Source organism: Mauremys reevesii, linkage group 3 (assembly GCF_016161935.1).
Source record: "Mauremys reevesii isolate NIE-2019 linkage group 3, ASM1616193v1, whole genome shotgun sequence".
Taxonomy (NCBI): domain Eukaryota; kingdom Metazoa; phylum Chordata; order Testudines; family Geoemydidae; genus Mauremys; species Mauremys reevesii.
This window is the reverse complement of record NC_052625.1, coordinates 20,462,736-20,475,726: the sequence shown is the minus strand read 5'-3', so window position 1 is coordinate 20,475,726 and position 12,991 is coordinate 20,462,736. Positions and strand designations below refer to the sequence as shown.

General features: G+C 42.5%; 1 protein-coding gene across 6 annotated transcripts in view; it reads left to right on the top strand.

The window, feature by feature from the left end:
* The first annotated feature begins 2,257 nt into the window (after positions 1-2,257).
* USP34 (ubiquitin specific peptidase 34) overlaps positions 2,258-12,991 on the top strand; it is a 310,790-nt gene continuing 300,056 nt past the window's right edge. For all 6 annotated transcript variants that reach the window (XM_039529334.1, XM_039529332.1, XM_039529335.1 and 3 more), the window contains exon 1: positions 2,258-2,717. In XM_039529334.1, coding sequence (XP_039385268.1) covers positions 2,675-2,717 — 43 coding nt within the window. In that variant the 5' untranslated portion in view covers positions 2,258-2,674. The remainder of the gene's footprint in view (positions 2,718-12,991) is intronic.

The window sequence follows — 12,991 nt, the reverse complement described above, 5'->3', positions numbered from 1 at the left end:
TTCGCCCCCCACCAGGGGTCACGGCTCATTCCACGCGGGCTCATGCCATCATGTCAGCCTTCCTCACAGACATTCTGTGACAGGACATTTGTTGTGAGGCCACTTGGTCATCCGTCCATACCTTTGCCACACAGTATGCCATTGCCCCTGCCGTGCTGGCAGACTTGCTGTCGGATGAGCTGTTACACACACTGACTGCTGTTAAGACCTCGCGCCCACCTCCGTGCTGAACACTGCTTGCTACTCTCCCACTATTGGAATCCACATAGGGACCATCACTTGAAGAAGGTTACTTATCCCAACTGGAGCTTCTTCAAAACGTTTGGTCGCTATCTGGATTCCAATACCCGCCCTCCATCCCCTCTGCTGCTGGCTCCGTGCTCCTGTGTAGGAGGGAATTGGTGGCATCAACCCGCATGGCTTCTTAAAGCCATGGATGTGCCACCTTACTGTGCATGTCTATCCCTTAACATGTTTGTATTTCTTTTAAATGTGACATTAACTCTGTAACAAGGAAAACATAAATATTACATATGTGCAAAGTTGTTAACTTCAATTGCTTAACTTTCCATTGCTTGAGACTACACTTATGATATTGCATTTATAGTTTATTTTGTCTTCCTCTATTTCTAACAGAAAATACAAAAATCTACAACTATTTAATTGAATGCAGTTTACAAGCTTTACTGTGGTCTCAGTTTCCTCATCTGCAACTGAGAAAATAATATTTCACAGGGGTGTTTTTAGGATTCACTATTTTGAGCCAGATTCTTCCTCCCTTTCTCACTTGTAGTCCCATGTTGTATTTTAATGCCTGACTACACTTTATATTCACATTTTACTTAACTTACAAGTGCAATAGCTATGCAACACTAGCTTCCTGTTTGGACACACACTTATTCTGGAAGAAGAGTGCTTTTTTCTGGTTTAGCTTAATTCACTAACCTGGAAAAAAGACACTCTTATACCCCCCAGGGAGCTATTCTGGAATAGTTGGTGAGGACTATAGCTGTTCTAGTTAACTTTATGCAGCAAGTAATTGAACAACAACTAGCAACAGGAAAGTTGATTGAAATCAATGGGGATTATATCCAGGGGTAGTAGCTGTAACTGAGAATAGAATTTGACCTATTTCTTACAATGGAGTAATTTGACCTACCATTGTTTTTTAAAGGGCATTTGCTCTAGGCTTAATAAATTTAGCATTTAAATATACAAACTGGGGTTTGATCTTAACACTTTATTGAAAGGAACAGGGAGCGGGAGGAGGAATTTACACCTTTGCTGTTGTTTAGGTGTAGACAAGATTTCCAAGTGACTAGTAATTCTGGACTTCAGGGCATATCTAGCAGAGCAGCAAATCAGCATGCAATGTGCATTATGGGGTTGTGAATGCACTAACATGTTCCCTGCTAATTGGTCTGTGTAGATCCTGCTAGTGCACACTAAAAGCACCCTAGTGTGCTTTAACACTGCACTGTTTCAGACAGTGTTGAAATCAGACCCTTTAAAGTTTTCATCATTTGAGCACTCAATCGCTGAGGCAGTCAAAATCACTATAGTCTTTTAAAAATATTGGCCAAGTTTTTGTTTGTTTAAACAAAATCCCAACTTTTGCATTGCATCTATTCTTATTCACATGCTATGTGGCAATCAGTTATGTAAATCTATGTAGAACAATATACTACTTCACCACGGGGTGGTACAACACGAATGAAAAGGCAATTTTTAAAATCTAGAAAATACTGGGTTTGGGGAAAGAACAGTCAAAGGAGAACACGTGATACCTTATACTGGAACAATATATGTACATTTCGGTAAAGGTACATTCAGGCTAAAGGTGCTGTCTTCAGGTGCTGAGAACTGCAAGCTTTATCTGAAAGCTCATTCATAAACCTGCCATTTAAGACATGTGAGGGTCGAGAGACCTGTGCTGAATATGTGATATGGGCAAGTGACTGCACATGGGTAGCTGCAAAGGCAAGATGTCAGTCCTAGATTCCAGTGCAAACTTTGCATTTTTTAATGGAAGTGTTAAAGAAATAATTTTTCTCCAAGTGTCACATTTCTCACCGATTACAGTTAGTAAGACTCACGAAACTAAAGGGCTCCAGCCAGACAACGCGTTAGGCAGGGCAGATCGCTGTTCAGTGAAGCCACGAAGGGCACTCGGGCGGGGGAGAGGGAGTTGAGGGGAGCCCCCCGGGCCCTGCCCCTCGGGTAGGGGAGGAGCAGCCTCGCTGCAGCCGACGCCATTTTACGCTTCCGGTCCCGATTTCCGCCCCACCCCCCGCCGCTCAGTCCGGGGTGGGAGGGGGAGAGGGCCGGCCCTGGAGGGCGGGGCGAGGGCGCAGGGACTCGGCCGCCTCCGTCCCCTGCCTGGTCGGAAATAGCCGAGCTGAGTCCGAGCGCCCTGCCCCCCTCCTCCTTCCCCCACAGCAAAATGGCGGCGCGTGGAGTCCCTGGGAGCCAGTGAGTGACTCGGCTTCTCCTCCCCGCCGCCGCCGCCGCCGCCACAGGCTCATTTGCATTGATCAGCCGCCCCCTCCCCCCTCCCGGATCCCAGACCGGCCCCTCTCCCCGCCCGGCCCCCCATCAATCATCAATCAGCACCGAGTGGATCAATCAATGGTCGGGAGGAGGCGGCGGCGGCGGCTGCTGCTGTTAATGAACAATGTGTGAGAGCTGCGCCGAGCTGCTGGAGGTGTTAAATGAGAGTAAGTGCGGCCGCCCCCTCGCCCGGCCGGGCCCCCCCGCAGGAGGCATAACGGCCTTCCCGCCCGGCGGGGCCTCCCGTGCCGCGGGCTGGGCTGAGGAGACCCGTCCGCCCGGGGTAGGGATAATCCGCCCGCCTGGGCCCCGGGCGGGGTCATAATTCCCCCTCCTGGGCCCTTCAGCGCAGGGAGGTCGTGCCCCCCCGCCACAGGCCCTCCCCGGCGGCGCCCAGTCCGCTCCTTCCATCGCGGCCCGGGAAGCCGCAGCAAGGCCTAGTGCCGCCGGGCGAAGAGCTGCGAGCTGCTCCTGTGGCTGAGGAGCTGGAGGCCAGGCCCGGCCTGGGCAGGTTCCCTGGGAGCAGGGAGGCGGATGATCCGCCCCCCACCCATTGTATTGGGGTCCTCGGCTGGGCGGCAGTCTTGTGTCGCCGTTTTCAGACCGGGCTGGCGGGGGGGAACCTGGCCCTGACACGCGTCCGTCCCGGCTTTGAAACGGTTTCTTGGCCCGGCGAGCTCCCTGGTGTCTCAGAGCTTGAGACTTGGCTCTTGCCTCCTTCCAAAGTTCCCGCATCACAAGTGGGAGTTCCCTAAGGCGGGGGGCTCGGGCCCCGCACGCTTGCAGCCCGGGGAGGTGGGGGGCCCTCCAGCCCAGCCCAGCCGAATCCGGTACAAAGCATCTTTCACCTCCTGTGCAGCAGGCCTTGGGCATCTCCTGGAACCGGTTCCAACTAAGCTGTCGGGGGCAGGCCCAGTATCTCTTCCGTGTTTTGTAATGTTGTGTACGTAGGCAGTGCTTAATAAATAAACCAACTTAATCCAATACCTTTGGTGTGGAGGTGCTGGGGTGTTTAATAAACACAACCGTGTGTAAAGCTGTGACTAGAAGCAAGTTTGAAAAGGTTTACATCTAATAAACACCATTTAGCTTTTGATGTATATACAGTTTAGAGGCAGCTCTTACTGTGATGGAGCGAAAGGTAGATCATGCTACAAGTACTACCTTAGGACTCATTCCCTTTTTAACTCCCGAGAGGCCTGATCACTGGTTGTTCAGTTTTAAAATATTGATACATATCACTCTGTTTACATGTGTTTTAGTGCCCCCTTTTTTCTTGCTGTAAACACTTGCTATTTAGCTATGATCAACATCACTATTTTTGCAAAATATTTAAGTTATAAACCCAAGTGACAGTAGGCCTAGGGGCCTGGAGACATGAGTAAAACAGATTACAAATTAACCTCAGGCAACTGTTGATTGTTAAAATCACTTTACTAGCTGGTTTGGTCAAGTTTGTGATTTTAACATCTTATTTTGAGCAGTGCTTGTTCGCATTGTTTACTTATGTTAATCATTCGTATCCTGAGACACAAGGAGGGTGAGGTAATGTCTTTTGTTAGACCAACTTCAGCTCTGTTCAAGCTTGAAAGCTGCTTTCTCACCAGCAGAAGTTGGTCCAATAAAAGATATGACCTCACCCACCTTGTGTGTCTCTCTAATATCTGGGACCAACAGGGCTACAACAACTCTGCATACATATGCTATCCTATCATCCCTCCCCCCAGTACAATATTTGGGGTGGAGCATAGGGTAAATTTTGATAAAATGTAGATTGTGTGTTTGATCTGCCAGTTTATTTTAAACAACTGATTTTTAACAGATTGACTGTAGGACTAGTTTAGTTATCAGTGGTGTATTAGTCTGATAACTTTATTGGAAGAGAGAATTCATTTGGTGGTGGCCTGATGGCATCAATGTATAAATTTAATAAAGATTGGTCTGTTCAAATGTTAATGTTTTAGGCTGTAATAAAACATAAATTTCAATGTGTGAAGCCTAATGTTACTTGATTTCTATAATTAATCTAGTTTGGAAACCATCTTTAAATTGGGTTCAAATAATTGGCTTGTTAATTAAAGATAAGTGTTCAATGCATGCCTTCTCTTTTTAACAGTGGCTTATCTGTAAATAGGGTAGTAGGTTCTGTATATTTTAATGATGTGATTTTGCTATTCTTAAATTTGAAAAGGAAAGATGACTTTGGTAGTTAATTTCCTGGGGAAAGTTATGCTTCACTGTTGTCTTACATTTAACCTCCATAAACTCTGTTCAAACAACATAAAAAGCTGTCTTAAACCCACAGAAACAGTTGTCATTTGTAATCAGGCTGAATATAATTTTGTGTTCAGACATTAAAATACTGGTGGTGCAATATATAAGCTACCTGGAAAAGCTAAATGTAATAGAGTGAATTAAAGAGGGAGTCCTAGCTTTATTATTAATATCTTTATTTGTATAGCTTTACTTTAGTGCCCTTGCATTATTTACATGGATTTTTAATTTATGTGCACCAAAAAAATCATTGCACGCCTCATGTTAAAAATTATATTTCAGTAAAAATGAAAAATTGTTGTAAAAATGAGATCATGACCAAAATGTGTGAGCCTGAGACTGCTAGCAATTTTCTTTCCTGTCTGCTGAGCATTTGGGATTGCCTCTTAACTGTACTAAAACTACTGAATTAGTATCTCGACAGAGATTCAGGAATGTAAACTGAAAGTTCAACAGCATCATCTTGCTTCACTGTTAGAGGGCAGTTATTATACAGAACAACCTCCCCCAAAAAATACTTCTGCCTTTTGTCTTTATTTACTTTGAAATTTCTGATGTAATTATCTGGCATTGTTTGTATTACAGGAGATTCAGCAAAGAAACAGACTGCTGAGCCTTGATGCTCTGTTGAGAGCACATGGGAATTCCCTATTTTGTTCATAGGACAGAACAATGAATTTTACCAATTTAGGCTATGATAGTGCAAATACTTATGTACAAGCTTATCTTTAAGCACATTAGTAGTTCTGTTTGACTTCAGTGTGATAAAGCCATGTGCATAAGTGTTTGCAGGATTGGAGCCCCAGTCCAGCAATGACCTCTATATTGGTATAGCAGTGTTTCTCAAACTGGCATCGCCGCTTGTGTAGGGAAAGCCCCTGGCGGGCCAGGATGGTTTGTTTACCTGCCCCGTCCGTGGGTCTGGCCGACCGTGGCTCCCACTGGCTGCGGTTCGCTGCTCCGGGCCAATGGGGGCTGCTGCAAGCGGTGTGGGCCAAGGGACTTACTGGCCGCCGCTTCCAGCAGCTCCCCTTGGCCTGCAGCGGCGAACCGCGGCCAGTGGGAGCCGTGATCAGCCGGACCTGCGGACGGGGCAGGTAAACAAACCGGCCCGGCCCGCCAGGGACTTTTCCTACACAAGCGGTGATCCCAGTTTGAGAAACACTGTGGTACAGGGATCTGCCTGCATGGAGAGCTCATTGCAGGATCTCAAGTCCTTAAGCTTGATTCTGTAACCTATCGCATTTGTCAGTGGGTGTACACATGAGTAAATACTATGCAATTTGAATAAATGTAGCAATATTTGGGGCCCATAATTTAAAAAAAAAAATTAGTTTCTCAGGAATGGTAATGATCAGTGTAATTATTTATTTTTTAAAATACAAAGGTTAAGTACTACATTTAAGCATGTCAAACTTAGCTGTGTAGCATCCTGTTTTGCTAGGCATTGTACAAACATTTTGAAATAAATGGTCCCTGCCTCAAAGAGCTTATGAGCCAAGAAACGTGTGCATAGTTGGTATACATTTACAGCATGTGATGTGATAACACTTACAGCTGCTATGTTGTGTACTGTGATGTGTACCGTCTGGGGAAAACAGAAAATGTTGTACATGCATACGCCTAAGGATTCATGTGGGTACCAGACTAAAAATGGTAATATTCCAAGAGTTAAGAATAGAATATATTTATAAGTCATGCATCTTTAAAAAACAAAACAAACATATGAGTTGAGCATACAGGGTGTAGTGACTTTTTATAAACTCCAGTGACTGTCTTTCTTATTTGGCAAGCATTATAAAGGCCTGTTCTTGGTTACGCTTGTCACTGGTCAGGGCTTGCTGCTCCTTTGACTTCTTCTCACATCTGAGTGCATCCCTCCAGGTAACTGGCCTCTTGCCTTCATCTGGCTTCCTTCCCTGCAGTCTCTGCTTCTCTCTCCCCCCTGTTCTTTAGGGGCTATCCTTTGATCAGTTTCAAAATCCTTTGTTTCCACCATTGTCTCTTGAACCTGCTTAAACCAATTTATGTGGCCAACCAGGGGGTCAGGGATAGACTTCACAGCAGTTGCTATCAACTAATTGTCTCCCTTCCTGCATAGATAGTGACCCCTCCCCCCTCTTGTAATCATATTGCAAACAGCACAATAACTAGCAAACAGATGGGCATATCATAAAATATTTACAGGCAGCTTCATGTCCTTCAGAATTTTCAGATGGTCTGCAAAGTTTGTTACAAAATAAACTGAAGCATTTTTAAATTAGAAACCTATCAAACACTTGAAACTAACTTCAGGGGTTTTGCTAGTATTTATAACTTAGGTACTGAAGACAGCTGATTTGGCCTTCTATCAGATACTCTTGAAGGGATATAATACGTATCTAGACCTTCCTGGAGGATGCGGAGGTCCTAGTTACATTCTGTGTGCAGTGAAACCTTCTTTTAGTCAACCTTTAACACAGTGAAACTGTACTTACAATGAAGTAGAACAAAAATCCCAAATTTTTCTAGTATCCTGTAATGTTTAATTTTTTGTTATGGGGAAAAATATCACTAAGGCTATCTACACTGTCAATTGAATGACAAAACTTTTGTCCTTCAGAGGTGCTAACCCTTCCCCCTCTTCCTCCCCCCCCCCCCCGGAAAGACAAAAGTTTCGCTGTGACAAGTGTCAGCGTGAACAGCGCATTGTCGGCAGGAGCGCTCCTGTTAACAACGCAAATGCCGCTCATTGTGGGTGGAAGTATTTTGTTGGCAAAAGTGCTGAAAATACAGAGTACTTGCTTTGCAACTGTTGTAGGCAGAATCCTGCTACACCTCTCCTAGTCATCGAATTGGCCCTGTCAACACTGGTTCTCCACTTGTGAGGTACTCCCTTCTCTTGTCATTATATAATGCCTGCATCTGAAGAAGTGAGGTTTTTTTACCCACAAAAGCATATGCCCAAATAAATCTGTTAGTCTTTAAGGTACCACCGGACTCATTGTTTTTGTTGATACAGACTAACACGGCTACCTCCAATACTAGTCATTCAATGGTTATCATTAAATTTGGAAGTTAATGATCTTACTTGTCTAGAGCCAGCCTTTGTAGTTTTGGAGAGGCCTGTAAAACATCATTTTTCTGTATCTGTTGCTGCCAAATTTAATTGTTTCCTGTCCACCATTATCACGTCTCTATGTGCAGAACCTTCCAAAAGATTGTGGGGTGGATTTGTTGGGATAACGGACTCACTTTTATATAAAAAATGTGTTAGCACAACTGTGGGAGAAGTGGACCATGCTGCTTGTTTCTTTAAAAGTTAGCAATCAATTTACATAGCCTTGAAAACATAAGGTTAGGTATTTGTAAGGGGACAGGCTAGCAATTTTTTAAAAATGAAAATAGATTCTTTATGTAAATAGTTCCCTCTCCTGGGGCCTGTGACTGTGAGCTTTGTAGAGCCTAGCTCAGAGTAGGTAAGAATAACCAGGAAAGAAGAAACATAAAAATAAAATGGAAAGAGAGACCCCCTCCCCCTTAATAAAACTGACATATTAAACAAAAACCATTACTTTAAAAAGCAAAAACAAAGGTGAGAGTCAAAGATAATGTCTAAATAAATTTCACATTAATATTTGTAATTGTAAAGAGCTTTGAAGATGAAAAGCACTCTAATTGGTAAGAATTCTAGTTTAAAGAGGTTTCCAAAATTAGAAAGATGCCTTAGTTTTTTGTGTATGCAACTTTTAGAGTTTGCCGTTATTTCGTCTTATCTAAAATAACACTTTTTTCTTTTGTCCTGAAATTTGTCTGATTTATACTACTGAAGACAGTTCTTTCCCATTACACAAACCAGTCTATTATTAGTGCTGAAGATTAGTTATGTAAATCCAATTCTGCTCAGTTTTATTGTGTTATGAACCAAATACAAGCAGTTACTACAACCATTCTCTTGTATATAATGAGTATTATGATTTAATCTTGTGAGACTGGATAAGTATTTCTTATAGTAGAAAATGGTATTGGGGAAATCACATTATAGCAGTGACTCTCAAACTTCTTCATGTTGTGGATCTTTTTTAAGATAGAAATATTTTGATGGGCCACCATCTTTCCATATACCTGATCATGATTCTGCACAGTCTCTACAGTAACAGCCCTTCTTGGTTACATGAGTAAATAATTCAAATACGCCTCTACCCTGATATAACGCTGTCCTCGGGAGCCAAAAAATCTTTCCGTGTTATAGGTGAAACTGCGTTATATCGAACTTGCTTTGATCCGCCAGAGTGGGCAGCCCCCCTCCCGGTTATATCGGGGTAGAGATGTAGAATTAAGGAGACAAAATAAAATTGCTTTAATATGATTATGAATGTCCCTTTGTCACTTCTGCTAATGTTGAACTTGAGACCAAATAATTTCCTGTTTAGGAAAGTTCCCACTCAAGAAGTTTTCTGCCAACTTTTTGTGGGGTGTTTGGTTTTCACTCTGTTTAACAAGAAGTTGGTTTGGTGTCTTTAAACTTGTGGATGTTCCAAGCAGATCCTGAGACATGTGCCAGGTGTGTTGTGCTTCCATAAAAGTTTCTGACCATGCAGCTCATTACAGCATTGATTCCTGTAAAACAGTGGTGGGCAACCTGCGGCCCGTCAGGGTAATCTGCTGGTGGGCGCCAGACAGTTTGTTTACATTTGCACTGCCACCCGCAGCTCCCAGTGGCTGTGGTTCACCGTTCCCATCCAATGGGAGCTGTGGGAAGCAGCGGTCAGTTTGTTGTAAACAAACTGTCTGGCGGCCCGCCAGCGGATTACCCTGATGGGCTGTCCGTGGACTGCAGGTTGCCCACCGCTACTGTAGGAGCTCTGCTGCTTCAGCATCTCCCTGATGTTAGGAGTGGTTGTCTGTCTGATTTAGAGTAGGATGAGCAGGGTGGATTGATTTAATTCAAAGCGATTTAAATCAGCAAGTAGGCAACCTTAAATTAATTGCTTTTAATTGTATTTTGCACTGGTACCTTTTAGTTATTTTCCTAAAGAAAGATCTATACATACTAGCTGATAACTATTAAAACATATTATTTACAACTACATTTAGCCTTTATGCAAAATTTGGTACTACTTTTTACTAGCCAGGAGGCTACAATATATCTATATAAATTTATTTAAGCATCTATTTAGCTTAATTTACATTATTCAGATTATTATTTTTTCCATCTTTTATTATGTTAGAAGATGGTGAATGATGCAGCTCTTATTTACTAAGCACTGATTAATATTTTACTTGAGATTTGTGTCAACCTCCTTGGATGAAAATGTGTATCAGCCATTTTGCATTTAAAACTAACAAAAGTAGTAGTATCTGTAGTTAATGAATTAAACTGATTGTTTCTAGTCACCATGCCCTTCAAGATTTTAGAAGTAGTAGAACTCATCTTCTCAGATCCAGTTTTTGTTCATAGATTGGAAGAGAAAAACAAACTCTCCTGGTTTTTCATCTCCCATTTGGGTTCTTTACTTTGATTGAACAAGTCATTGAATTGCACTAGCTGAATAAACTGAAAAGAAAATAGGCTCTCTGCACCTCCAGAGGAGGCTGCTGCTGTAAAAGGCTCCAACTCAGGTTCCAGGTGCTTAGTGAGGAATTTCCACCCGTTCAGTGGCCTGATTTTCTTTAAAATTTGGTAGCAAACATATACTGCTTAATATTTTTTTGTATTTAATGATTATAGTAAGGTATGTCTTAATATAGGTTGTCACTTTCAAATATAATTTTAAATGTCTAGTTACGTAGAACATAATTCTAATTCTTAAGAACATAAGAATGGTCATGCTGGGTCACACCAATGGGCCATCTAGCTCAGTATTCTGTATCTGACTGTGGCCAGTGCCAGATATTTCAGAGTCAATGAACAGAACAGGTTAAGCATTGAGTGAGCCAATCCCTATCATTCAGTCCCAGCTTCTGGCAATCAGAGATTTAGGGACACCTTGGACCATGGGGTTGTGTCCTTGACCATCTTGGCTAATACCTATTGATGGACCTATCCTGCAGGAGCTTATCTAATTCTTTTTTTAATCCAGTTTTACTTTTGGCCTTCACAGTATCCCTGAGCATCAAATTCTACAGGTTGACTGTGCATTGTGTGAAGAAATACTTCCTTTTGATATTTTAAACCTGCTGCCTATTAATTTCATTGGGTAACCCCTAGTTCTTGTATTATGTGAAGGGGTAATCTCCACTTCTTTAGTCATGTTCTCTACAACATTTATGATTTTATAGACCTCTATCACAGTGGTTCTCAATCTTTCCAGACCACTGTATCCCTTTCAGGAGTCTGATTGGTCTTTCATGCCCCAATTTTCACTTCACTTTAAAACTACTTGCATACCAAACTAGTCATAAAAATACGAAAGTGTCACAGCACACTGTTATTGAAAAACTGCTTACTTTCTCATTTTTACCATATAATTATAAAATAAATGGATTGGAATATAAATATTTTACTTACATTTCTGGGTATAGCATATAGAGCAGTATATACAAGTCATTGTATGAAATTTTAGTTTGTACTGACTTTGCTAGTACTTTTTATGTAGCCTGTTGTAAAACTTCAGCAAATGTCTAGATGAGTTGATATACCCCCGGGAAGACCGGTGTACTCCCAGGGGTATACGTGCCCCTGGTTGAGAACCACTGCTCTATCACATGCCCCTTAGTTGAATCTTCTCTAAGTTGAACATCTTTAAGGCTGCGTCTTCTGCCCCAGGGGCTGCAGGACTCTGGAGCTGACAGCCAGTGGGGCCCTGGCAGGGTTCCAGTGACAGGTGACAGACTCCTGAGGGGGCCCTCCTCAGGGTTCCAGCGCACAGGGGGAGGGGGACGCCTCGGGCAAGCGGCTGGGGTGTCCCATTTTCTCTTTGGGAAATATGGTCACCCTGCAGCTCCCAGCTGCCGTGGGCGAAGGGGGAACTCCACAGCCCCCAGCTACCACAGTGATGGGGGAAACCATGGAGCTGCAGCAGCAAAAGTCACAGACAGGTCCCGGGTTCTGTGAATTTTTGTTTATTGCCTGTGACCTGTCCATAACTTTTACTAAAAATAACCATGACAGAATCTTAGCCTTGAGCACCTCTCTTCCAATGAAAGCTGTTCTTATACCCCTAATCATTGTTGTTGCCTTTCTTTGTACTTTTCCCAAATCTAATATCTGTGTTTTGAGATGGGCTGACCAGAACTGCATGCAGTATTCAAGGTGCGGGTATACCATGGATTTATATAAGTAGCATTATGATATTTTCTGGCTTATTTTCTATCCCTTTTCTGATGCTTCCTAACATTCTGTTAGCTTTTTTTTACTGCTGCTGCACATTGAATGGATATTTTCACAGCACTATCCACGATGACTCAAAAATCTCTCTTGAGTGGTAACAGGTAAATTTAGACTCCATCATTTCATATGTATAGTTGAGATTGTGTTTTCCAGTGTGTATTACTTTGCATTTATCAACATTACATTTCATCTGCCATTTTGTTGTCTCGTCACCCAGTTTAGTGAGATCACTTTATAACTCTTCCCCGACAGCTTCAGACTTAACTATCTTGAGTAATTTAGTATCGACTGCAAACTTTGCCACCTCACTGTTCATCTCTTTTTCCAGATCATTAATAGATATGTTGAACAGCACCTGTCCCAGTACAGATCTTTGGAGGATCCCACTATTTACTTCTCTTCGGTGTGAAAATAGACTATTTATTTCCGCGCTTTGTTTCCTATCTTTTATCTAGTTACTGATCCATGAGAAGGACCTTCCCTCTTATCCCATGATTGGTTAGTGTGCTTGAGAGCCTTTGGTGAAGGACCTTGTCAAAGGCTTTCTGAAAGTCCAAGTATACTGTATTGAGTGGATCACCCTCAAATAATTCTAATAGATTGGTGAGGCATGATTTCTCTTTACAAAAGATAATGTGGTCTTCTATGAATCTGAAAATTCTGTTCTGTACTATAGTTTCAACCAATTTGCCCGTTGCAGTAGAACCTCAGAATTACAAATACCTTGGGAATGGAGGTTGTTCATAACTCCGAAATGTTCATAATTCTGAACAAAACGTTATAGTTCTTTCAAAAATGTATAGCTGAACATTGACTTAATATAGCTTTGAAACTTTACTATGCAGAAGTAAAATG